The sequence below is a fragment of the Vipera ursinii genome (genome assembly GCF_947247035.1).
Source record: "Vipera ursinii genome assembly, chromosome: 5".
Taxonomy (NCBI): domain Eukaryota; kingdom Metazoa; phylum Chordata; class Lepidosauria; order Squamata; family Viperidae; genus Vipera; species Vipera ursinii.
In genome coordinates, this window is record NC_139518.1 from 30,726,483 (window position 1) to 30,751,189 (window position 24,707).

At 37.2% G+C, this 24,707-nt stretch overlaps 1 protein-coding gene across 1 annotated transcript; it reads left to right on the forward strand.

The window, feature by feature from the left end:
* Positions 1-14,551: 14,551 nt before the first annotated feature.
* Positions 14,552-23,124, forward strand: SLC19A3 (solute carrier family 19 member 3). The gene is made up of 5 exons (XM_083364477.1): positions 14,552-14,710; positions 17,362-18,181; positions 19,928-20,120; positions 20,859-21,000; positions 22,524-23,124. Exons 1-5 carry the CDS (start codon positions 14,561-14,563, stop codon positions 22,683-22,685), a joined length of 1,467 nt encoding a protein of 488 aa, XP_083220603.1. The 5' UTR covers positions 14,552-14,560; the 3' UTR covers positions 22,686-23,124.
* The last annotated feature ends 1,583 nt before the right edge of the window (positions 23,125-24,707 follow it).

The window sequence follows — 24,707 nt, forward strand, 5'->3', positions numbered from 1 at the left end:
CAGCATTTTTTAAACAAGCAGGCCTTGTGAATAGGCAAGCCATAATGTTCTCATCATGGCCCTAAAATTCCACATGTGGCAAAAAGGTTGATGAGCCCTGCTCTAGATCATTCCAAGAAGTGGTTTGATTAAAATTGCTTTGCTGATTCAAATACAGTTTATTCATATGAACTAGCTAGATTTTATTATTGATTTCCTTGAGTTCTTTTTGAATTTCTATCTTTTCCTAGTATATAATCATACATTTAAAAGCAACAGATTTGAGTCATTAAAATAAAGAAGAAAATGGCTTTAATTTCAACCTAGTACCTAGTTAAAATGAACTCAGATTTTTGCCACTTTGGGAATTGCAGATAGTAGCATATTATATCTGGCTAAGATGAAAGCTCTTTTATGTAATGGGCAAAGATAGATGTCTGCCAGAAGGGGTTTAATGATGAAGTAAGGCTATGTACATTAAAGCTGGAACAAAACAAAGTCTTTTGGGAAATCTACATAAACAATTAGATGTTTCACCTCTGATTAAAGTCAAATGTTGGGTCCACAATTATTCCTTAACCAATGTTTTCAAAGATTTTGGTTCCAAGACCCCTTTGCATTCTTAAAAATTATGGAGGATCTCCAAAGAGCTTTGATTCATGCAGATTATATTTGTTTATTGTGTTATAAATTAAAGTAGAATTTTTAGTGTGTCATGTAATAATTTATTTGAATTTGCAGAGCCCTGAAAGGATCTGGGGCGGGGGTCACTAAGTATACTTAGAGAACCACTGCCTTACACCATGTGGATAAGAGGACAAGAAGCTGTCTCAGAAGGTCAGGGAAGCAAAAGACCTCTAAAAGCAAATTAAGCCATTCATTTAAATGGTTATACCATGTATAGGGCTTTGCATTGATAAAGGTTTGGGTACACATAGGGACACACCAAATAAAACCCTTAGAAACTTAAAATTCAATGGTTACAAAAGGCATGTCAGAACAGTATTTATAGACTTGAGCTTGATAGGTTAGATGACTCATAAATTTTGCATTGTATATCTTTACTGCTGCCAAGATGCAATTGTCTGTGTTTTATCACACAAAATGAAGGGGGGGGGGGGAAGATGTTTGCAGGGCTTTGGTCTTTCATGCATGCCACTTTTGTCTGATAATTCCAGGATGTTGATTTCAAAAGCAGATTTCTTATACAGCATTTTTATAGGGATCTTCATAAAATTTATATTTTGCCACCACTGTCTAAGTAGAACAGATATGTTTTATGTCAAATTGCATCTTTCTGATATGAAATATATTAATATGCACTAGTGGACAATTTTTACAGTGAAAACATGGAATCAGATTATACAAACATGATTAAACTCTGTTTCCTTGATGTACTTGTAAGTTTGTTGATCATTGATTTCGACACTAAAAAGGAAGCCTCAAGATCTGTTTTATGATGACACCATACATTTTCAAGTGTAGTAGTGGACATATCACTTGTAGAGAATATAAATAATTTTGTCTTAAGAGTAGATGATGTCAAGACCATTATCTTACAGTGGGGAGAAAGGACTTTTAAGGATCTTATACCGTAAGTACTTCTTATATGTGGAATTCAGGGTTTGACAAACTTTGTATAGAAGTTTAAAAGCTTAGGGGCTAGAGTACAGTGATTGAACATTAAGGATAAGGAATTTTTATAGTATTATCTAATGGTGCTTCATGATTAAAGCAAAACATGTCAAAAGAGGCAAAAAGTATTATTTTTATTACTATTAGTCTCGTGAAAATAATTCAAGTCATAACCAAGGACCTAAGATTATGAAAGTACTGCCTTAAGAATATAAGCAGTTCCAAGCAAGACAACTTTTTATAAAATCAGAGTATTCAGATCCAATAAATTCAAAATTTCTAAAAATTCAGGGAGTCCTGTAGGTATTGCTCTAAGGACTCCAATCACAAATGATATAACTTTGGATTTCTTTTCCATAAGAAGTCAACCTCAATCTGCATGTCCCACTATTTTATTTTTTCAATCTTTTAAATAATTATAGAGAAATGGGAATTTTTTAGTTCTTTTTTATCCAGTTCATACCCACAGTTTGTCTTCTTCAAAATTATTAATAGGACCACTGACAATATAAAAAGGTGCTAGATCCTTATTTAAACTTTTCCTAACTCTTCTCCATTAGCTATCAGTTTTATTCACCAATTGCCAAATGTTTCTTTTAATTCCCCCCAAAATTGATATCTGATTTTTATCAATCTATTTATGTGGTCCAGAACTGAATGCCTTTTTATAGTATCTCCATAATATAAACACATTTTCTTTTTTTTAAATTTTTCAAAAACAAGTTGTCAATCAATAACTGATCACTCATTCTCCTCAAATTTTTGTAGCACTTTTTTTTGCTCTACAGGGAGTAAATCATTCTTTTTCAAATTGGTATAAATTTGATTCACCATTATGTTTGATTTAGTGGTTAAGACACAAGACGAGAATCCACTCTGAATTAGAGACGTCCCATCTCCCTCATAGAGTGACCATAAACCATAAAGTTTGCTTCTGGAGCAGGAACTATATTTGTTGGTCAGATACAAGAGGCCTAGAAAATGATCTAGGGTTTGGATCAATTGAGTTATACATTTAAATAACAAAAAGAGGAAATCCTTGCCATAGTCATATCCATATCACATGCAACATTCCCTGCTAATGATAAGGTTTATTTTGCGATCCCTCAGAGTGATGGATAGAGTACATAGTATTGCAGCTGTTACTGTGGAAGGTGCAGATAATAGAGAGAAGGAATAGTAGTAACTGTATAAGACTTTGGCTCACCTCAATTAGCAGGTTCTCCTGCCTAGGCATCAGATCAAGTAAGAGAGGCTGAATTTACAGAACAGACCAATATTAATCTGGTTGGCTAATTTCTTATTCAAAATATTGTGCAAACCTTATTGTATGCTTACTGTAAGGTTTAGTATGTTGTGGGTACCCAGGAAACTGGGTTAATTCAGCAACTTGTGACTTAGATATCAGAGTTTTTCTATCGATTTACAGCTGTTTTTACCATCTGGGTTCACCATCATCAGACCATCTCTGAGAATTTACCCTGACAGCATACGGGCTGGGGTAGAAAAGTAATGTCTTGGCCTATAACTCTCTTGGAGAGAGTTTTGATCTGCTGGTGCATCTATTAAACAACATGGAAATTTCAGCTAGTCTGTATACCTGTGGAAAACCTGCCTTACATAATCAGAGAGACAACATACTTTTCTCCAGGTGTGTCATTGACCTATCCAGTCATTTTGGGGCCTGCCTGATCATACAAAGACAGACTAAAGAGGAAATATTTAATCTTATTTCCAAGAGCCTCAGCAGATATTGGTTCTCTGAAGCTGCTACTTGTACTTTAAGAGACATCCCTAATGGCACTAATGGAACTTGTATTTTAAATGAAAGTAGCAGCTGGTTAAAATATCCATATTTTTTTCTTCCTCACATACAGATACAGACTGATAAGGCTTCCTGAAGGTTATTTATATTTCCTCTTAAATCAAGGACATTAATTTAATTCATGCTATTAATGTCACATCTAATTTCGTACAGAGAAGCACTTAGAGCATTTATCAAACATGAACATGATTTGTTCCAGACATCATTCATTTTCAAAATATATTCAGTGAAATTACTCATATCCTAGTACTGCTCTACAGAATGTTTTTGGGAGATCAAGGAAGGAAAAAAACTAAAGTATTTTTTAATTGTATGTCTGTGATGTTTATTATTATTCTTTCTGATGTTTAATTTAGGCTCATTCACAAAACTATGAAGGCATTTAGGATATGCATCATTATGGGTATCATAATAAGAATATCTTTTTGAAAAATTATTTGGCAGTCACATAAATGATTTCAATAGATGTGAAATAGATTGGATACAATTTACACAAATCTGGCCTTAAACACTCCATTTCCCTCTTCCCAGCAAAAAAAGGGGGGTGAGAAGTGTTCTTTTTCTGAAAAATGGGTAGGAAGAGAGAGATGGCTCATTCCAATAAACTATGCATTTTGCCAATTTTTTTGTAATTAACACTTTGTCAGTTTCTATCACAGCTGCAGAAGAGGGGGTGGGAAGGAAAAGAAGAAGTTCGTTGTTTAGCTGAGCAAATACAAGGAAGAAAGGACTGACAGGAAAAGTCTCTGCCTTGACGACTTCCATTTGCGAGAACACATCTCATAAAGAACAGTGGAAAAGAAAATAGAGTGAAAACTGTGAACAAACTGTTGCGTGATTCTGGTTGTTGATGTATTCTGGAACAGAACCAATTTTCTCCAACCCTTCTGTGTCTTTCTGTAAGTCAAGCTGGAAAGATTAATTCTAGCCCTGAAATACGTTAGTTGATACAGAATATGCCTCAGCTCACTCTGGATTTCTTCACAGTACAGTATTAAGGATTTGGCCAGTGCCAATGCTCTTAGTTTAGAATACCAATAGGAGCATTTTACTGAATGCTAATCTGGGAAGCTTCATGAAGTAGAATTAGAATGACTCCAGCTAAATGCTCCCATTGAGCATAAAATTTACCCCTTTTTCCCTCCACCATCCCAGAGTTTGATAATGAAAAGCATATACCCCCACCTGGCAACCCACCGATGAGTTGTAACTTTTCAGCAAATGAGCAGTAGTGCTAACACATCTGGAACATATGATTTAGAGAAAATCTGATCTAAAACAAGCATAATGGATGTTTATGCTATCTTAATTACTCAGAATCTTCTTAAGTTACCATTCTCTTTTAAACAGGTTTAAAGAAGATGCTTTAATTCTCTCATTGTCAGCCACTTTGAAGACTTGCGATAAGGCTGTTACTAATATCGTAAATAAATAATTGAAGAATTGACAATCAAATTGTTAAGAAAAATGGTCGTTGTCACTTCATTGCCTACCTTGAAGCATATCCCTTATATACAAATGCAACTTCTCTAATCTGGCTCACTCCAGGAGCAGTGAATTATAACTCCTATTCCTTACAACCAGTATAGCCAAACTGATGCTTCTTATGAACTATGGGAAATGTCCACTATAATTAGAGGGACATCTGGATCAACACTAGGTTGGAAATGGTCTTACACAATGTTTATAATCTTATACACAATTAGCTGAATTTAAAATCTGGGTTCAGAAGAGTCTTTAAATGTAGAATTGCAGTGCCTTCTCCATTCACTTTTTCAGGGGATTGTTTTTTATCCAAGCATTGCAGTTATTCTATACCTTTTCTAATTTTAAAACAGGGAGAGTAACAAAACACAGGTGTTGATATTCCTTACTGTTATTTACCCATCTAAAGGAAGTAACCTAAACAATAACTTCTAGAATATTGAATATTGTAGCTCTTCTTGGTGCACATTTATCATTGCATTTTCTTGCACTTCTGCTTATATCTAGTAAAATAAATAAAATAATTACAAATATACAATAATACACTCAGTGTTTTGTTCTTGTTAATTCGTACTAGTTCTCCTTCCCAACTCTAAAATATATTACTATAGAAAAGACTAATGCATAAAGTGGGATTTTCTCTTCCTGTTTTTTTCCACTACAAAATTAGTATACCCACATCCCACAACTTACATTTAACAGAAATTTATGTGACACAAATTAATTTTAAAGAAAAATATTGATGGAAAGAGAGCTCAGTATCTGTCTCTTACACAAGAGATTTCATACTGTATTTTGCTCACTTGTTCCTGCAGTAAGAATAAATTTTCAGCTGCCTCTATTCTTGCGACTTTACTTCCTTTATGCAGCTCCCTTGCCTTCAAAAACTCCCTAAGCAGTGAAGGCAGGACTTCCAGGCAATAAAGAAATTACCTTGTTTAATTGCATGCTTCATTTTCTTGGCTTCAAGCCAAGAAAAACATGCTGTTATTCTGCCTTTTGACTGTTGTTCCTGTTTGCAGAAGGAACATGGAATCCAATTCCTTCAACCCAGTGGAATTCATTTAGTAAGCACTTACTGTTACATAAATAAATCAAGTACTATATGTAATGCAAATAAATAATTGGATATTTTAAAATGATGAAAAAAATCAATGTGATTGTGTTGCTTAAATAAATTCTCTGTTGTCTGTCCATCCATCATCATTACCATCATCCAAACATCAGGATGCTAGTTAAAATAAGATTTAACTTTAATACAGAAAGAAGTATAAAATTGGAAATTTAGAATAAATGTGCCTAGCAGTTGCCAATTTTATTTTACTTTCAACTGAACTGTTTTGCAAAACAATATGAGAAATATTATGGAATGCTAGAATATCTATAAAACTTCAGAAAATTTAAGGAAAAAAAGTTTTGGAAAGTTGTAAGTTTTGAAGTTTCTTTTACTTATTCATGAGGCTGCTGAGGAACAGATCCAGGTAAATTGATACGGCACTGTGAATCAAACATTGCACATATGGTTGGCAAATGTGAAACTTTAGAAATGAAAGATAATATCCTTTAAAATTCAGGAACTAAGTAGGAGATTACATGAGAGATATAACAGAATCTCACAGATACATAAACTATAAATATAGTTTTGAGGCTTTTTTAAAATGCTATTTTATAAATAAATAAAAAGCAATGTTGTGCAAAAAAAATTCACTCTGTAGTGGTGCTGCCTTTTCCTAAATGGATTTTTTTGAGAAAGAAAAGTATTGCCATCAGGACCTTATGAACTTCTCTGAGTAGAGCTTAGCAGTTGTCCAAAACTTGACTGGGAAATATCCCAAGGGCAGATCCATTTTTTTTTTGCTTCGTCAATGCCAGTATGGATCTGTTCCCACTCCCCACTGAGTGTAGAAACAGATGATGTCTTCCATCTATTTCCAGCCCCGAGGGAAGCATAAGGAAAGAGTAACTAAAGTCAGGAAAAAAAGTAAATATCCTTCCTTCCTTCCTTCCTTCCTTCCTTCCTTCCTTCCTTCCTTCCTTCCTTCCTTCCTTCCTTCCTTCCTTCCAAACTCTGGGTGGCCCCCATCAACTTCCTATCTTCCAGGTCTTTCTACCAGAAATCTTATTGGATTATTTTGTTCTTCCCCTGCTCTTGCTTATCCTTTTCTGTCTGATCTTCCTCCTTCATCTTTGTATACTATTCCAGTTCAGGGAGTTTTACTAACCCTGAAAAGTATGCACCAACCTGGAAGAAAAGTGCAACATTTCTTTCTCAATTCCTGCCTCAGTGTCCACAGTTTTCAGTGCTAAGATGACTTCTTTTTAAATCTTGAATTGGGAGACAATCTTATGGCAACAGAAGAAAATGGAAAGACTCTATGGTCTAAATAGAGCCTTGGTGGAGCAGTGGGCTAATGCCTCCTTAAGTAACATCAGCTGCCTGCAATTAGTGCAGGTTCGAATCCCACCAGGCTCAAGGTTGACTCAGCCTTCCATCCTTCCGAGGTAGGTAAAATGAGGACCCAGATTGTTGGGGGCAATTAAGCTGACTTTGTAATAATGCCGCTTAGGGGGTGTGTGAAAGCCCTAATAAGCAGGCATATACATAGAATGAAGGCTACTGCTAAGCTTGTAAGCCGCCCTGAGTCTTCGGAGAAGGGCGGGATATAAATGGAATTAAAATAAAAATAAATAAATAAAGTAGCCTGTGGATACGTTTTTACTCATCTTGATAGCTTGAAGCCTGTTTTCAGGGAGAATGCAAAGGAAAACAGAAATTAAAAACAAAACAAAAATGCTTTGTTTAAAATGATTGCAAGAAAGACTTCAATTAACCTGGTCTAGTTCTTAACTTTATCCCTGCTGAAAGTAATCACTTTGGGCATTCCATCCTTGTCAACTTGCCACTAGACATGGGCAGTTTTTGTTCTCTTTCCAGAAACCACTTGTCCTTTTGTTTGGACACAGCACAGGTTACAGTGGTTGATTTCCTTTGTTACCAAGTGTGTGCCTTCTGGTCCTGTTAGACTTTTCAGCAGCCCTCAGAACCACTGACTCTGATATCCTTTTGAATTGGATGAAAGGTTGGGAATTGGGGAAAGAGTTTTACAGAATTTCCACTCCTCCGACAGGCCTTTGATGGGTGTAGTTGTTTACTTGTAGAAAATTGCAAAGTTTAGTCCTCTCCCCAATACTTCCCACAGTGTTTGTGATATACAACATAGTTTTGTAGTAAATGCTGCTTACAGCCTATTGGCTTCGGATTGCTAGGTCATTCCTTGGCCTATGCTACTAATTCCAAGGCAATTTCATCAGCTCAAATGGTGTGCCATTTTCTTACAATAGCAAGAGAGAACAAAGACAACAAACAATCTTCTTTCTATTTCAATTAACTGTAAACCTTGCTTTTAATGTTTCCTTTTGTTTGGTCCCCAAAATCCTTTCATAGCTTTGCATTCTACTCTTCAATGCCATAGCATCTCCTTCTCACCATCCCTCAATGAGACAGTGCCATAGCAACTAAAGTTCTGTAGACACTGACAATAAATTAACAGGTGGTCAGCAAAGCTCCAGAAATTCCTGAAAAGTTTCAGCATTGCTTCTATTTTGATTTAGTTAGAATAGAATATAATTGTTGCGGTTATAGACCAGCAATAGACATCACTTTTTACAATATATTAAAAAATAGTACTGACATTAAAATAATAACATCCCTGTTAAGAAAATATGTGTTCTCAAAATGTTAGGGTCACTCCCTAGTTTACGTGAGTGAAAAGCCGATAAATATGTGAGTAAATATAATGTTCCAAAAATTATTAGAGATATCTCAAAAAAAATTGGCACAAGTTGACAGCTATAATTCTGTAACCAATTTTTTTCTTGTGGACATTGCAGCAACACAGAATTTTGCCACTGCATGCGTGGTAGAAGGGTTTGAGTCCTGGAGGAGAAAGCCTAAATAAAAATTGTCTGCTCTCCCTGGCAATCTCTCTAACAAGGGGGGAATATATGCTGACCTATAAACTCAGTATAACTCACAGTACAATAAAACTTGTGAAATATCTTCGACTTCTCCTTCACCACATATACATACCTGTTCTACTATTGGTGTTCTCTTATACCTGTCCTGGAGGAATGCTGAGGGGAGAATGTTAAATCTGGCTCTGAAGAAAGCTATTCTTTTTTTGGGAAGGTCAGATCATTTAGATATCTTGCCAATTCCCACACACCCTTTTTGATTAGTTAAAATAGTTACCAGAAATGTTCTTCCACATGATGCTCCACTTCTATATTTTTCTCATACGAGTAGTGAAATATGATTTCGCACGATTTGTTGGTGGTTTGAATAAATCAAGTAAATAATTTCCAGAAGATAGCTTAGCCATAAAAAGAGCTGCTGTAGCATTTCCACTAACATTTAGTTAATATTACATTCAGCTGGTTTATCACATGGACTTTGAAGCCTAAAATATAGCAACTGTGGATATCTCTGAACATGATTATAAACATAACTTTGTCCTTTGTAATGAAAACAATTAACTGTTCTTTGATCAGAGATCAAGGCATCTGTCACTCCCTCCTCCACTTCCCTAACGTAGATTTTACTAAGTAAAAGTTAATGTGCCAACTACAAGTCTTCCTTGATGCTTACTAATTTAATTTTCTTGTCTTTTACAAAGGCCATTTTAAAAATCCACCTGGAGCTTCATGGACTGCACATGTGGTTGGTGACCTGAATGAATCATTTCACAATGGTGTAAAATGAATTGTCATCAGCAACATGAAGGTGGGTGAAACAGAGAGACATTGGGAGAGAAGTAAAGTTGGGAAGCAAGAGTTTCTGCAGGTACAACTTGCCACTAATTTTTCTCTATCATCATTATCTTCCCTTACTTCGTATATCAGAAAAACTATGGTTAATCTGGGATATTATAATTTGCATTTTAATTACATATTACATAAAGCATTTAAAATCCTTAAACTTAAAATAATTTGAAGAGTTAAAATAATATGAATATTTTGTTTGTATATTATATTCTAATTTAAAAATATATATTTATTTGGAAAGAACTGAAAATGCAAATTAAATTACATCGATTTATTTATTTATTTATTTATTTGACTTGTTTGCTACCCATTTCATCAAATTGTAAGCCACAAGAGTCCAAGAGAACTATACAGATTCAATTGAAGCATGGCCAATTAGGGATCATTGGAGAGAAATGATGTTCATACACACACCTTGGTTCCCTTTAGGTTAATAAATGTAATACCATAATTCACTTTTTAAAATTCCTCCATAATTAATTCTTAGCATTTAATATAGCTAGCAAAAGCTGCCTCTATACGATCAACAAGAATAACATGAAGTATAATTAAATGTACACCATTCTCCATTCTCTTTCTAAAACCCAATGGTTCTTTCATTTAACATTAGATTTTGGATCTAGATACAAGAAACTCCAATGGTACTATGTGACTTCTTTTGGTGTCATATACAGGTAAGTGAATTTAAGCTTACTATTGAGTTGAATGTTTCATGAGTGTTTTTAATTGCTCTGCAAACATTCTGCATGTTTTGGACAGAATTAGTTTGTAGCCCAACATTGTGTTTGCTAAATTAGTTACTCTTTCTAAAGCTCAAACGTGACCTCCTTCAAAGAATTATTTCACCAAATCTGTAACTTGTCTGATACTTTGAGTAAAGTAATGTTGCCAGTATGGCATAATTTGATTTCTTATTTCACTGTTCATTTTCACCTTTGATGATTTCAGGAATGAAGAAATACATTCAATAATCTTTCCTATCTTTGCTTGCAATTTGTCTCCTGATGGCATAAATATTTTGCAATACTCTAAATGATCTATTTTTATTAAATAGATGAATAAAAACTAGTAAAACATTCCCCATGTTTTTGTTTTTACAAGAACTTTAAAACAGCTTAAATGTTACTTGTACAATAGTTTTTCTTATCTTGAAAATTAGAGGCCAATGTCTCTGAAGGCAGAAAGTGCAATAAAGAAGATTGCTTATTTGCCTGCATTAATTTTTAACAAATAATTACAATTATTGGAGTGTAAGGGCTAGTTTTGCCTTTCCTTTGGCAGGTATAATGCAGTGCAGGTATAATGTAATGACAGGTATAAGTTATTTACATGCAATTTCATGAAAAAATAAGCCCATGAGAGTAATGTGCTAAAAATCTCCTTTGTATGGATTTGACCTCGTAGATGGGGTAGTTTTTTTTTTTTTTTTTAGTTTTATTCGATTTTTATACCGCCCTTCTCCCGAAGGACTCAGGGCGGTGTACAGGGCAATAAATGTAAAAGCGAAATACAAGTTAAAAGACAATTAAATATTATGCCCGAATATAAACAATAATTAAAAGCCATATTAAAACCCCAACCCTAACCCATCAAACCAGGTCAGATTGATCGAATAAATAAGTTTTTAGATCGTGCCGGAAGGAGCGAAGGTCGGGGGCCATCTGGAGCTCGACCGGCAAGCGGTTCCACAGGTCTCGCGCGCCCACAGAGAACGCCCTCCTCCTGGGGGCCACCAATCGACATTCTTTGATCGGGGGCACCCTGAGGAGGCCCTCTCTGTGGGAGCGCACTGGACGGAGGGAAGTTGACGCCGGCCGCAGGTGTTGCCATAGGTAATCTGGACCCATGCTATGTAGGGCTTTGTAGGTCATTACCAACACCTTGAATCTCACCCGGAGGACAACCGGCAGCCAATGCAGCTCGCGGAGCAAAGGTGTAACATGGGAGTATCAGGAAACTCCCAGCACAACTCGCGCGGCTGCATTCTGCACCAGTTGGAGCCTCCAAGTGGTCTTCAAGGGCAGCCCCATGTAGAGAGCATTACAGTAGTCCAGACGAGAGGTCACGAGCGCATGAGTGACTGTACGCAAGGCATCCCGGTCCAGATAGGGCCGCAACTGGCACACCAGGCGGACCTGGGCAAAGGCCCCCCTAGTCACAGCTCCAATATGCTCTTCTAAAGAGGGTAGGGAATAAGACGGAGGAATTTTTGAAAAATGTCCTAAAATGATATGTTCTGTCTCTTTGCTTCTGAAAACGCTTTATAGTAGCTCCATTCTGGGTCACAGGACAACTGGTGGCGTTGTTCAACTGCCTCTCTCATATGGATGCACTGGTGGGGAATTTATTCTGTATTTTTTTTCTCCACTGCCTCCCAGTGAGATTAGCCCATTTTTTTTTATTTTGATCTTCCATTTGTTGACTTCTCCTACCACACTAAATTTGACATCATTTCATATCCTACTGACCAATGAGACAGATAGAGTTCCAATACCATTTACATAGTTTCTTTGTAGGATTTTTGGAATGGAGAGTATAAAAATAATTGCCAGCTGGAAATGACAAAAAAAGTCCAGTCTTTCCCTTCAAATTATGCTTCAAATTTCTGCATTGTACAGCAAAATGAAACAAAACATATAACAAAAATGACATTAATGTTATTTGGAAGATTAAATAATTCAGCTGCCTTTTCCTACAATGAAACCTCATGCCTCATGCCTCTGATACTTTCTGACAAGACAAATAGCAAATCCATTTTTACTGTGAATCTATTCAAATTCAGTTGCCTTTTCTATGGGTTGCTCCATAATGGTGGATTTGAGGCCTGTTTCACAAAGGACAGTACTCTGACTGCATTGTTTCCTTAAAAGGATGGAAGTCCTTAACTAATTAGCTTAAATAACTTAATCTAATTAAGTTGTGAACTTAAATTAGAAAACCATTGGCAGTGTTTCTGTTTTATTTAAGGGGAGGATACATAAACAGGACCATATTTTCAAGGAGGTGGCAGCTTTAAAACGTGAAAAACCTGAATAACCACCATGATGCAAGGACGAACTTGAAGGGAAGTGCAGCAATGTAAAGCAAACTTTAAATTTGTTAAATAAAAAAGACAAATAATCAACAATTGGAAATGTCAGGAAGACAACTACAGAAAGTCTTGCCTCAAGCTGGATATTGAAACTTGAAAACCTAAGAAATTTATTGATCAGAAGGGTAAATTATTTAAAGAGAAAACCCAAAGGCTTTTTCATTTGAGGAAAGCAGAGAACATGCTTACCATTTTGCAGCAACCTAAGGAAATGGAACACATAGCATGGTAAATATTTTTTTTAAAAAATATTTTACTTATATCCTGCTTATGATTTGAAGCTAAACCAATGTACCCAGCACTCCTATTTCTCTGCAACAACAGTTCTGAGGATACTTGGGCTAAGAGAATGATTGGCTCCTCGTGAACTTCTTTTGCTGATGCTGGTTTTTAAACTAAATTTCCCTAACCTCCATGCTATACATTAACTCTAATGCTTCTGGGTATCTTTTCTTTCTCTTGTGCTTAAATATTGGAATATAATCCCATTGAGCTATGTACATCAAATATTTTCCTCATCTAGAATCCCTGCTCCCCAGAAAAGTGTACAGTCTATCTTTTAAAATGTTTAACAAAGAATTTAAGTAATATTTATTTTTATTACCTATTTACTACTAAAACTCTCCTGCTTGTCTCTGTGAAACTTTTAAGATGAAACAGTGTACCATAGGGCAACCATTTCTGAATCAAGGCACTTCAAATGTTTTTTGCTCACCTCTGTCATTCTGTTTATCTGTTTAGGTAAGTAAATGTTGACTTATTACTGAAGTTTGTTTTCCACTACAGTACTTTTCTATTTCTGATATAAACTCTTGTTAGATGATCCTGGAACCATCCAGCACTATGGTAAGAAAAATATAGTCAGCCAAAGCTTTAATGTTGTTGTGGAGAAGAAAGAGTATTAGATATGTTTGCTGCCTTGAGTTATTTGTAAAAAATAATAATAAAGCAGGATACAAATAAATAAAATGAAAATACCGGTAATATTTTTCTTAAAATATGACCCAACGGGTCCCAGCGTTATCTAGTCTGAGATAACTATTTATTTGTACCCCACATTATTTTAATAAGTAACTCAAGACAGTGAATATATCCAACACACCTTCCTTCTCCATTTTCCCCACAACCACCCTGTGAAGTGAGTTGGATTGAGTGACTTACCCAAATTGATCCAGCTGATTAAGTAACTTCCTGTGCCTGAACTTAAGTTTGACTGTAACATATTTTCTTTTTTAAAAAAATGTTTATTTTGTAAACAATAAGCTCAGAAGAAATGTTTTCAAGTGTGAATTAACAAATAGAAGCTCCCTAAACTTTTGGCATACTATAATTTTGTAAACAATCTTTACTATCTTGCCCTGCATTGGGGACAGCAATTTTGATTGGGGAAATAAGGAAACATTAATCAAAGAAATGTGTAATTGTTCATTAGTTGTGATGTTACCCTGTGGGACATACCACTGAAATGTTTTTTCCCCTTTCTGAGCCTTGATAATAGTCTAACAAGCAGGTCAAATGAGTGCTAAAATGGGTTCTACTATGGAGCTATGTCTTTGTTTCCATGACTTTTATTATACTGTAGTTCCTCTATAATTTCCATTCTTCATCCTCTAAGAAAAATATCTCATTGTATATATTAGCAAAAGGCTTTTTTTAAAAATAAAAATAAAATCAATATCTATTCTGTTTTTGTGCACTTTAATATTTTAGCTGAAAGAGCCATGGACTGTTGGCAGAAAGTACATCAGAGTGGGTGGATTTTTCCAACTCTGGTCCTTTGTATTTATGGCTTCTTTACCATGATGAGGCCATCTGAACCTTTCCTCACACCTTACCTCACTGGACCTGAAAAGAATCTGACTATTGATGAGGTAGAGAATATACTTTATCTGTGAGGGAATTTATTGGGCAGAAATAAGCTGCAGTTGGTGGAGGCCTTTCTGATTTTTTTTCTCCCCTAGATACTGGTTGAATTGCATGCATGTTAAATCCATGATTCAGCAGCACAAATACCGTATATACTTGAGTATAAGCCGAATTTTTCAGCCCACTTTTTGGGCTGAAAAATTCCACTTCGGCTTATACTCCAGTCAACAAAAAAAACTTACCGAGGACTTGTGCGCGGCCGAGGCTTTGGTGCTTCCGGGATTGCGCGCACCTCTCCCAAGCCACCGCCGTCCGGAGACCTGCCGAAGTTTGGGGAGGTTTGGGGAGGTGCCCAAACCTCCCCAAACGTCAGCAGGTCTCTGGATCTCCGTGACCTGCCTGCCTGCTTCTTTCCGCAGCGGAAAGAAGCAGGCAGGCAAGGCACGGAGATCCGGAGACCTGCCGACGTTTGGGGAGGAGATCCGGAGACCTGCTGACGTTTGGGGAGGTTTGGGGAGGTGCGCGCGCACCTCCCCAAATCTCCCCAAACTTCGGCAGGTCTCCGGACGGCGGCGGCTTGGGAGAGGTGCGCGCGATCCTGGAAGCACCGAAGCCTCGGCCGCGCGCAAGTCCTCGGTAAGCTCCGGGCGGTCACTTGCTTCGCGTCTCCTGAGGGAAGGGGGGGCGACTGGAGCGGGCGTGTTTCCTCGCCTGCTGGGCGCCGCGATTTGCCCGGGGAATGCGCGGGCCCGAATGGCAGCGTGGAGCGAGGAAGCGGACAGCCAGGGCTTCCCCGAGAGCCGCGGCCACACAGGGTATTCCTGTGTATTCAGGCTTGCAAAATGGCGGAAAGAAGCAGGCAGGCAAGGCATGGAGATCCGGAGACCTGCTGACGTTTGGGGAGGTTTGGGGAGGAGATCCGGAGACCTGCTGACGTTTGGGCACCTCCCCAAACCTCCCCAAACATCGGCAGGTCTCCGGATCTCCGTGCCTTGCCTGCCTGCTTCTTTCCGCTGCGGAAAGAAGCAGGCAGGCAAGGCACGGAGATCCGGAGACCTGCCGACGTTTGGGGAGGTTTGGGGAGGTGCCCAAACCTCCCCAAACGTCAGCAGGTCTCCGGATCTCCGTGACCTGCCTGCCTGCTTCTTTCCGCAGCGGAAAGAAGCAGGCAGGCAAGGCACGGAGATCCGGAGACCTGCCGACGTTTGGGGAGGTTTGGGGAGGAGATCCGGAGACCTGCTGACGTTTGGGGAGGTTTGGGGAGGTGCGCGCGCACCTCCCCAAATCTCCCCAAACTTCGGCAGGTCTCCGGACGGCGGCGGCTTGGGAGAGGTGCGCGCGATCCTGGAAGCACCGAAGCCTCGGCCGCGCGCAAGTCCTCGGTAAGCTCCGGGCGGTCACTTGCTTCGCGTCTCCTGAGGGAAGGGGGGGCGACTGGAGCGGGCGTGTTTCCTCGCCTGCTGGGCGCCGCAATTTGCCCGGGGAATGCGCGGGCCCGAATGGCAGCGTGGAGCGAGGAAGCGGACAGCCAGGGCTTCCCCGAGAGCCGCGGCCACACAGGGTATTCCTGTGTATTCAGGCTTGCAAAATGGCGGATCGAGCCTCTGCTGGCGGCGGAGGCTTGCAGAACGGCGGATCGGCTTATACTCGAGTCACGAACTTTTTCCAGTTTTTGGGGGTGAAAATGGGGGTCTCGGCTTATACTCGAGTCGGCTTATACTCATGTATATACGGTAGCTACGGATATTTTACATTTCATCAATTTTACCACTTCTCCACAAACTGCACTGGTTATTGGTATTCTTCCAGGTTTAACTCAGAGTATTGATTTTCCTCTACCTTCATGTACTTCATATATTTCATGGCTGAAGGCCTCACTAGGACCACATTTCTTTTGTTGTTTCTGCCTGATCATCTGACTTCTGGATGACTTGGCTTACTCTAGTTTCCAAGCAATGTTATCTTATGGAATTACAATAATGCTTAAACGTTTTGTGAACCTTTTTGAATTTTCAATATTGCCACGTAAATATTACCTAAAATATAAGTCCTAAATAAATCGTAGATAAAAAGAACCCAATTAAACAAATGAATCAAAAACTTATGCTAGTTTGTTTAGTTATTGAAGAACATGATCCAAAGCTATGTATTATTGTGTAGAAAAATCTCTAGGATTATCAATTCATTTGAAGGGGAAATTAGACTCTAACTAGAGAAATTAGGTGTTTCACACTTTTAAGCACCACTGTAAAAGATTTTCCAAGGTAGTAGCTAAACCTGCCCTGTGGAACAATGTTCCTCCAGAGGACTTCATGACCCAACTCTATTGGGCTTTTATGAAGCCATAAAAAAAATTGCTTTTCTGATAGATCTAGGTACTGAGCCTTGGTGATGCCGTGGTTAGAATGAAGGTTACTTCTGCTTATTGCCGGCTGCCAGCAGTTTGGCAGTTCGAATCTCACCAGCTCAAGGTTGACTCAGCCTTCCATCCTTCCAAGGTCTGTAAAATGAGGACTCAGATTGTTGGAGGCAATGTACTGACTCTGTAAACTTCTTAGAGAGGGCTGTTAAGCACTATGAAGCGGTGTATAAGTCTAAGTGTGATTGCTACAATTGTATGTTCTGCTTAATAGAATTTCTCCTCTTTGTCTTCTAGGTAACTCAGCATATTTTTCCAGTTTGGACATACTCCTACCTGGCCCTGCTCTTCCCTGTATTTCTGATTACAGATTATGCACGTTATAAACCTATAATTATTGTACAGGGGATTAGCTTAATTGTTACTTGGCTATTACTTTTATTTGCATCTGGCATATCAGCCATGCAGCTGGCAGAGTTTATGTATGGACTTGCAACAGCCACAGAGGTTGCCTATTATGCTTACATATATAGTGTTGTCAGTGCTGGTTATTACCAGAAAGTGACAGGTTACTGCAGAAGTATCACTCTGGTGGCATCCACCATGGGATCTCTGCTTGGACAGCTTTTAGTTTCTTTAGGCCAGGTACGTTATTTTTATCTCAATGTCATAACTTTAGCTTCTGTGTCTATGGCATTTATATCTTCATTTTTTCTGCCCATGCCACAAAAAAGCATGTTCTTCCATAGAAAGTCTTCCCCAGAACATTTCATTGGATCAGTAGAGAAAGTTACAACACAAATTTCCAACCAACAAACCAATCAACAGGACAAAGAGATGACAATATCAGCAGTCAGCCCCCAGAATTTACCTGAACATGACTCATCCAAAATTAAAACCCAGAGTCATTTTCTCTCAATCCTAATACAGTTGTGTGTGGATCTGAAAGAATGTTATGCCACCAAAAAACTTCTTTACTGGTCAATGTGGTGGGCTTTAGCTACTGCAGGATTTAACCAAGTTTTGAATTATGTGCAAGTACTGTGGGATGATAAAGCACCTTCTCATAGTTCTGAAGTTTATAATGGAGCTGTTGAAGCCATAGCTACATTTCTGAGTAAGTAAGCTTAAAAATTATCTTATGTATTATCCAATAATAAATGTTAAGTACAAGCAATTTAAACAATAAATTAATTGCAAAATCCCATGTATTCAAATATGTATACATATTTTGATTTATTTGTTTTCTGAGGTTTTCGCGGGGGCCTGTATGTGGATCCTTGGTTTTTCGGGTTTTTCCCCGCGTAGAACTAAAGGTGTAGGCGCAACGTTTTGATTTTGATTTATATAAATTGTTATTTCAGTGGAGCTTATTGTAGAATATTACAATACAAGTAGTTCTCAGGTTATGACCATAATCGGAACATAACTTCTGTTGCTGAGCAGAGTGGTTGTTAAGTCAGTCGCTTCCAACTTTATTACGTTTTTTCACTGTGATCATTAAGTGAGTCACTCTGATATTAAGCAATTTCAGCTTCCCCCATTTACTTTCCTTGTGGGAAGCCCCCTGGGAAGGTCACAAACGCCAGTCATATGACCCTGGGATGCTGCTAACATCATTTTTATGGGAAAAAATGATTTTTAAAAAATGTTTACTTTTTGTTATATGAACAATTTTCTCATGTGATCAAAATGTGATATCATGCACCCCAAATTTTGACCAAATTACAAAATTGTTCATATAACAAAAACTACATAACCTCATGTTGAAAAACATTAAAGTTAAGCACAAATTAGAATGAAAATTCTTAAAAATCCTGAATGGATGGTTAAGAAATATGAAATATATAAAATAAATGATTATTTTCTATCTGGAATTTGTATTCTACAACCTCAAAAACCGATTCAACTTTAAAGCAGATATTACAATCAAATATAAGACAAGATGGAAAAAAATAATAAGGAATCTCTTAGAATCTCTGGGTAGAATTATACACTAACAGAAAATGGTGTGGTCTGAAATGGATATTGCTGAATATCCATTTCTGTTGAAATGGATATTGAAATTCTTAGTTGCATCAGCAAAAGCAGAAATACCTCTTTTTGGTTTAGTTTACATATTGTAGGCTGAACCACAGTGTCCTATTCTGATTACTACATAAAATGATTTCAAGTAAATTGTATTTCAGAGAAAGGGTGAGGTTTGGAGACTTCGTATCTTATAAGGAATGATTGACAAAATTTGGGCATATTTAATCTGGGATTGTAATTAATAAACAGGTAATCAGATAACCATCATAATATACCTGAATAATTATCACATAGCTGTACTCCCATTTGTACTGTTTGTCTGGGGAATAATAACAATAATACATCTCCCAGCAATTCTAGGAATTGCTAACTTAAATTAACTTAAATTAAATAAACTAGCAGGCTCAAATTTCAACCAGAGAGATTTAGACTAAAGTTCAGTTTGTGGAGCAAGTCATCCAGTGATAGATTTTTTGCTAACTGTATAAATGATATTAATATAATAATATACTGATTTTATTACTGGTTGTTGTATTGTTGATATTTTAAGTTTTGCAAGAAATGACAAAGAAGTAAATAATACTTTAATGAGAGAATCATTATATTGAAGTTAAATGGGTGAATGATTAGGCCATCAAACTTTTATTAGCCCTTCAGCCTTATTGAACTATTACTTTGGAATTCCTCAAAAAATAGAATGTTCCTGTTGTCTGATTAAAGAAGCAATCAGGGTATCTTTACATGTTTAAATAAATAGGGAGTTGTTTATAAACAGTTTTCAGTACATGCTACAGTCCTTCAAAATGTGACAGATGAGTCCCTCTACTCCTAGGTTCAATAACATCACTAGCTGTGGGATATATGAAACTGAACTGGGATCTAACTGGAGAACTGGCACTGGGAATCTTCTCAGCTCTGGATGCTACTTCACTTATTGTGATGTATTTTATCAAGAACATCTGGGTCTGCTATGCTAGCTATTTAGTGTTCAAAGCATGTTATATGTTCCTTATAACCATAGCCACGTAAGTAACTTTCAGTTACCAATGTTAATTTGCTACCATTTATAGTACATCTAGTTGGAGTTGGGAATAGAATATTATTGGTGGCTTATTTTATGTAATAGCACAAGCTACAGAAGAAATGGAGAATTTATTTCCCTAGCATAGTGTTTTTCAACCTTGGCAACTTTAAGATGTGCAGACTTCAATGCCTAGAATTCCCCAGCCAGCATACTGCACTAGGTATGGAGGAGTTTCCCTTAAATGACCCTTAAAATGACACCTAAGAGGACTGAATTTGCTAGATTTTTATTACTTTTTAAATAATAAGTCAGGAAGCCAGGTATTATGCCAAAAATAGTTTTATCATCCTTTATTTTTAAGTGTATAGTTCTACTTTATAATAAAAAGGGATTGTCCAAAGTAGTGTTTCTCAATCTCAGCAATTTATCCTTAGCAATCTTAGTACACCTCCACTATTGCATCTTAATGCGCCAGGATAGGTTAGGCAATTACTCCTAATTGCATTGTGCTGTGTGGGTGTGTGGGTATAATTTTACACTGCATTTGAAAAAATTAACTTATATTCTCCAAATTTTGCCACAGCTTAACAGTCTTTTGCAGTATTTCAATAAGTTAATAATATTATCTTGCAGAAATGATGTAGTTATACTCTTCCAAATTCTCATATGCAGGCAAATTATACTGAAACTTCATCTCTCAAAACCATGTTCAACATTCTAATCAAAGTTTGTATTTTAGATTCCAGATTGCTGTCAATCTCACCATGGAGCGCTATGCCTTGATGTTTGGCTTCAACAACTTTGTTGCACTGCTAATTCAAACTATACTGACTGTTATTGTAGTTGATTCAAAAGGTCTGGGGCTGGATATTGGGACTCAGGTAAGTTGGACAGGTAATATGGGCACTGTTACCGAATTAGTATTTCTGAAGACTTTCACATCATTTCAGAGACTACTTTCTGAAATGAATGGACTTGAAAATTTAAAACTAAATAGGGACAGATAGTCTTATGCAGCCAGGAACTGTACTTGTGTTTTGGAATGTTGATATTACTACAAAAACCAAGCCTATCAGTCAACATATTAATTTTTAATTTCTTACTAAAACAAGTGCATTATTACTCAGTTGTAAATCCTCACAAAGATTGAATAATCATAACAAAAACTAAATATGAGAAGGCAGAATAAAATTAATTATTCTGATGGAACTACAGGCCATCCCTGGGTTAAAAATGAGATCCATTCCTAAGTCTGCCTTTAAGTCAAATTTGTATGTAAGTCAGAACTCATACTTACGGACAGACTGCCTATTAAACCCCTGAAAATTGGCTGTATATTAAAAATGCACAGCTTCATGGGTTCATGAACACAGTGCGGCTTCAGTGGTTCTTCAGCTTGAGGAAAGAGAATGCTATCCACCATTTTCAGTAGTAGACAGCCCATTCACAAATATGAGTTGTTTGTAAGTGGCATGTTCTTAACATGGGGACTACCTATAATTGGAACCAGGAACTCTGTTGCTAACTGATAGTTATAAAGCACAACATATGAATATCATTTGCGACCTCTTTGCTACCTTCCTCATTGATTTTGCTTGTCAGAAGCCTCAGTGAAGTTGCAAATGACATCACGATTGTGGGATGCTGTGATATCATAATTGTAAACCAGTTGCCAAGCACCCAGATTGCTATTATGAAACCAGAGATGTTACAATCAACACAATAAGGGCCTGTCTTAAGTCTCCCTCATACAGTTGCTGAATGAGTGGACTTTAATTAAGAACTGCCTGTAAATGTAAGGAGTTGCTTAAATATTGCAAGATGATGTCTTGTAGAGTTCTGGAAAAGGAATAAATATGGAATCCTAGACCTGGGGTTGGTCACTGTTTCTTAGGTAACAATTTCTATTTTAAGGAATGCATTGCTTATAATTTGAAGAAGGCACTGTAACAGAAGGCATGTTTGTTGTATGCTTGGATAGTAAATTAGTTTTGTCCAAACACAAACCTGTGTATAAGACATTTCTGTAGCCTTTGGATTATGCTATGCTCTTTTCATACCATTTTTAAATGATTTTGACCCATTAAAATGTAGATCTGAACTTTCATTTCTTGCTAATGCATATCACTTGATGTTCATTTTATAAATATTTAATGAAGAAACCTTTAGGTTTGTACTTATACCAGTTTAGCTAATCACATCAATGTACATTCAGGAATCACATGGTTTGCAAAGACATTTGCTTAAGGTTATTACTATAGCCAAGGTTCCTGGGCTTCATCTTTTAACATTTAAAAAATGCTAGACATAATACTAATAGGCAAAATGGTTGAAAAATATTAAAATATAATAGTTGGGGTTTTTCTGGGGAGAATAGCTTGATTCTTACTCTGCTTTATTGCAGTTCTTAATATATGGAAGCTACTTTGCAGTGATAGCTGGGATTTTTCTAAGCAGAAGCATTTACATTATAATCTCAACAAAATGTGAAAAGGAAAACCCTGCAGAAAATCTTCAAATGAAAGCCCAATGGCAGAATACAGAGACTCATAGCACAAGAATGTAGCACCTTAAAAGTTGCCTTGAAGCCAAATTGAACGATTTTTTATTTGAACAAATCAGTTCCTCAGTGACTTAAGTCACATTTGCACATAAAATTAACTTGTATATTCTCATGTGATTTTAAATTCCTTGGTTATGACATAACTGTATTAAAAGATCAGAATTCTCAAAGTGCCCAACCAGTTATATTTGAAACGAAAAGGAAAAGTTGGTTACATATAATTGATTGGTGAGTCATTTGTAATTGCCATTAAAATAGTTCTTTATACCACCATTTAATGAAAATTGAAAGTATTTTCCCTACATTTGGAGATCCATGCTGCTGCTAATTGTTTCTGGCTTCAGTTTAAGTTCTTGGTGTAACTTTTATAGTCCTCCAGTTATAGAAGAACTATAACTCCCACCATTGACAATTTTGGCTCAAGCTGTTCAGATCTGTTATTCAGTGAGAATTGGAGAGCTACGGATTTAGCCGTAGCTAAATCTGAATGGATCTTGAATGGACAAAAACTTGACTATCTGAAATGTTGCCTCATTACACACCTGACTGAGGCAAGGGATTTTGAAGATACCTCCAGCTGTGGACATTTTATGGAGCATGAAGTATAGCTTGGTGTTGTGTCCTCAACTATGGGCTACATTTCCTCGGGGATTTTTATTGGTTCTCACTCTTGTGAGGATTCATGTCCAGTCTAGGTTTCTGATAAATCTATGTTTTCATTGTTTTATATTGTTTCAAGTAAATTTTTCATTTTAAGTTTTGCAGAGAACTTTGTTCAGTAGGGATGTGCAGCTACTTTGAATGGTTCGTATCTGAACAGAAAAAAATCATTTTGGAGTTTTTGGTCTATAGAATGAAAGAAGCTATTTTGATCTGGATAAAACTAAAACATGATTGCCCTAAAAATGAAGTGCTTAGAGAAGAGTAAAGGAAAGTTCAAGATGCAGGGTAGAAAGGATTGCTTGATAGTTGAAAGGGAAGATGCCAGCTCCTCACATGGCAGGGGAGGTCAGCACAACGCCAGTGCCATAGACAACCCATTCTCATCTCTTTTTCAGAAGGCAGACACCAAGAAGCACTGAGGAGAGGGAAGGCAACAAAAATCAGAAGCGCACAGCTAGGGCGATTTGCTGCACTAGGAATTGCAGCAATATCCTTGTAAGGAATAGGCACACAGACAATGGCTGAGGAAAGAAAGGAAGGCCTGGTGGGTAATGCTATGTTGGGAACTTCAGGGATAATACTGCAGAACCTTTACAGCAGGGGTGTCAAACTGCCAGCTGGTTGCATCATGCTCCAGCAATGCAAAAAAAGTTGCGATACATCTCATCACGAGTTTGACACCCCTGTTCTAGAGTGTGATGGTGTTTAGATTTTGTTCCGTGTTCAGTCCTACCATTAGCTTTAGCCTTAAAACTTTTAAATAAAGATGGTAGTAAAAAAAGTCATTTCAGTGGAATAAATTGTTTCCTTGGAGAGACATGTGCATGTGTCTTTTAAAGTCAGGATTATTTTGTATGCATGTACTATGCTAAGAAAAAAACGGAAATGTATTTATTTGTATCCCGCCTTTATTATTTTTGCTCAGTTAAGTGTTTTACAATAGCATTGTAATTCTGTTAAATTCTTAGTGATGGATAAGTGGCACTGTGCTTATGGGGTCACCCCTGAGAATAATCTGAACATGCGGTTGGCCCTGGATAAAGCAGCTTGTATGGCAAGCAGTGCCTCCCAGGGCCCACAGAACCCTCATGTTGAAACTGACAAAAACCAATGTTTATATACATTGTCTCACTGAGCCTTCTCAACCTATTGGTGCTAGGAAAAATAATTAGAATTAAAGTTTATGTAGGGATTCACTTTTGGACTACTTTGTGTTTCATCTTTGGCATCACCCTGAAGGTTTGCTATTGATCAAACTGATATTCTCAAGAGCTGTCATCATTTTCGGACCATTTTTTGTTCCCATTATTCTTTTCATATTCTTCTTTAGTAATAAATAGGCCACTTTAACAGATTACACAG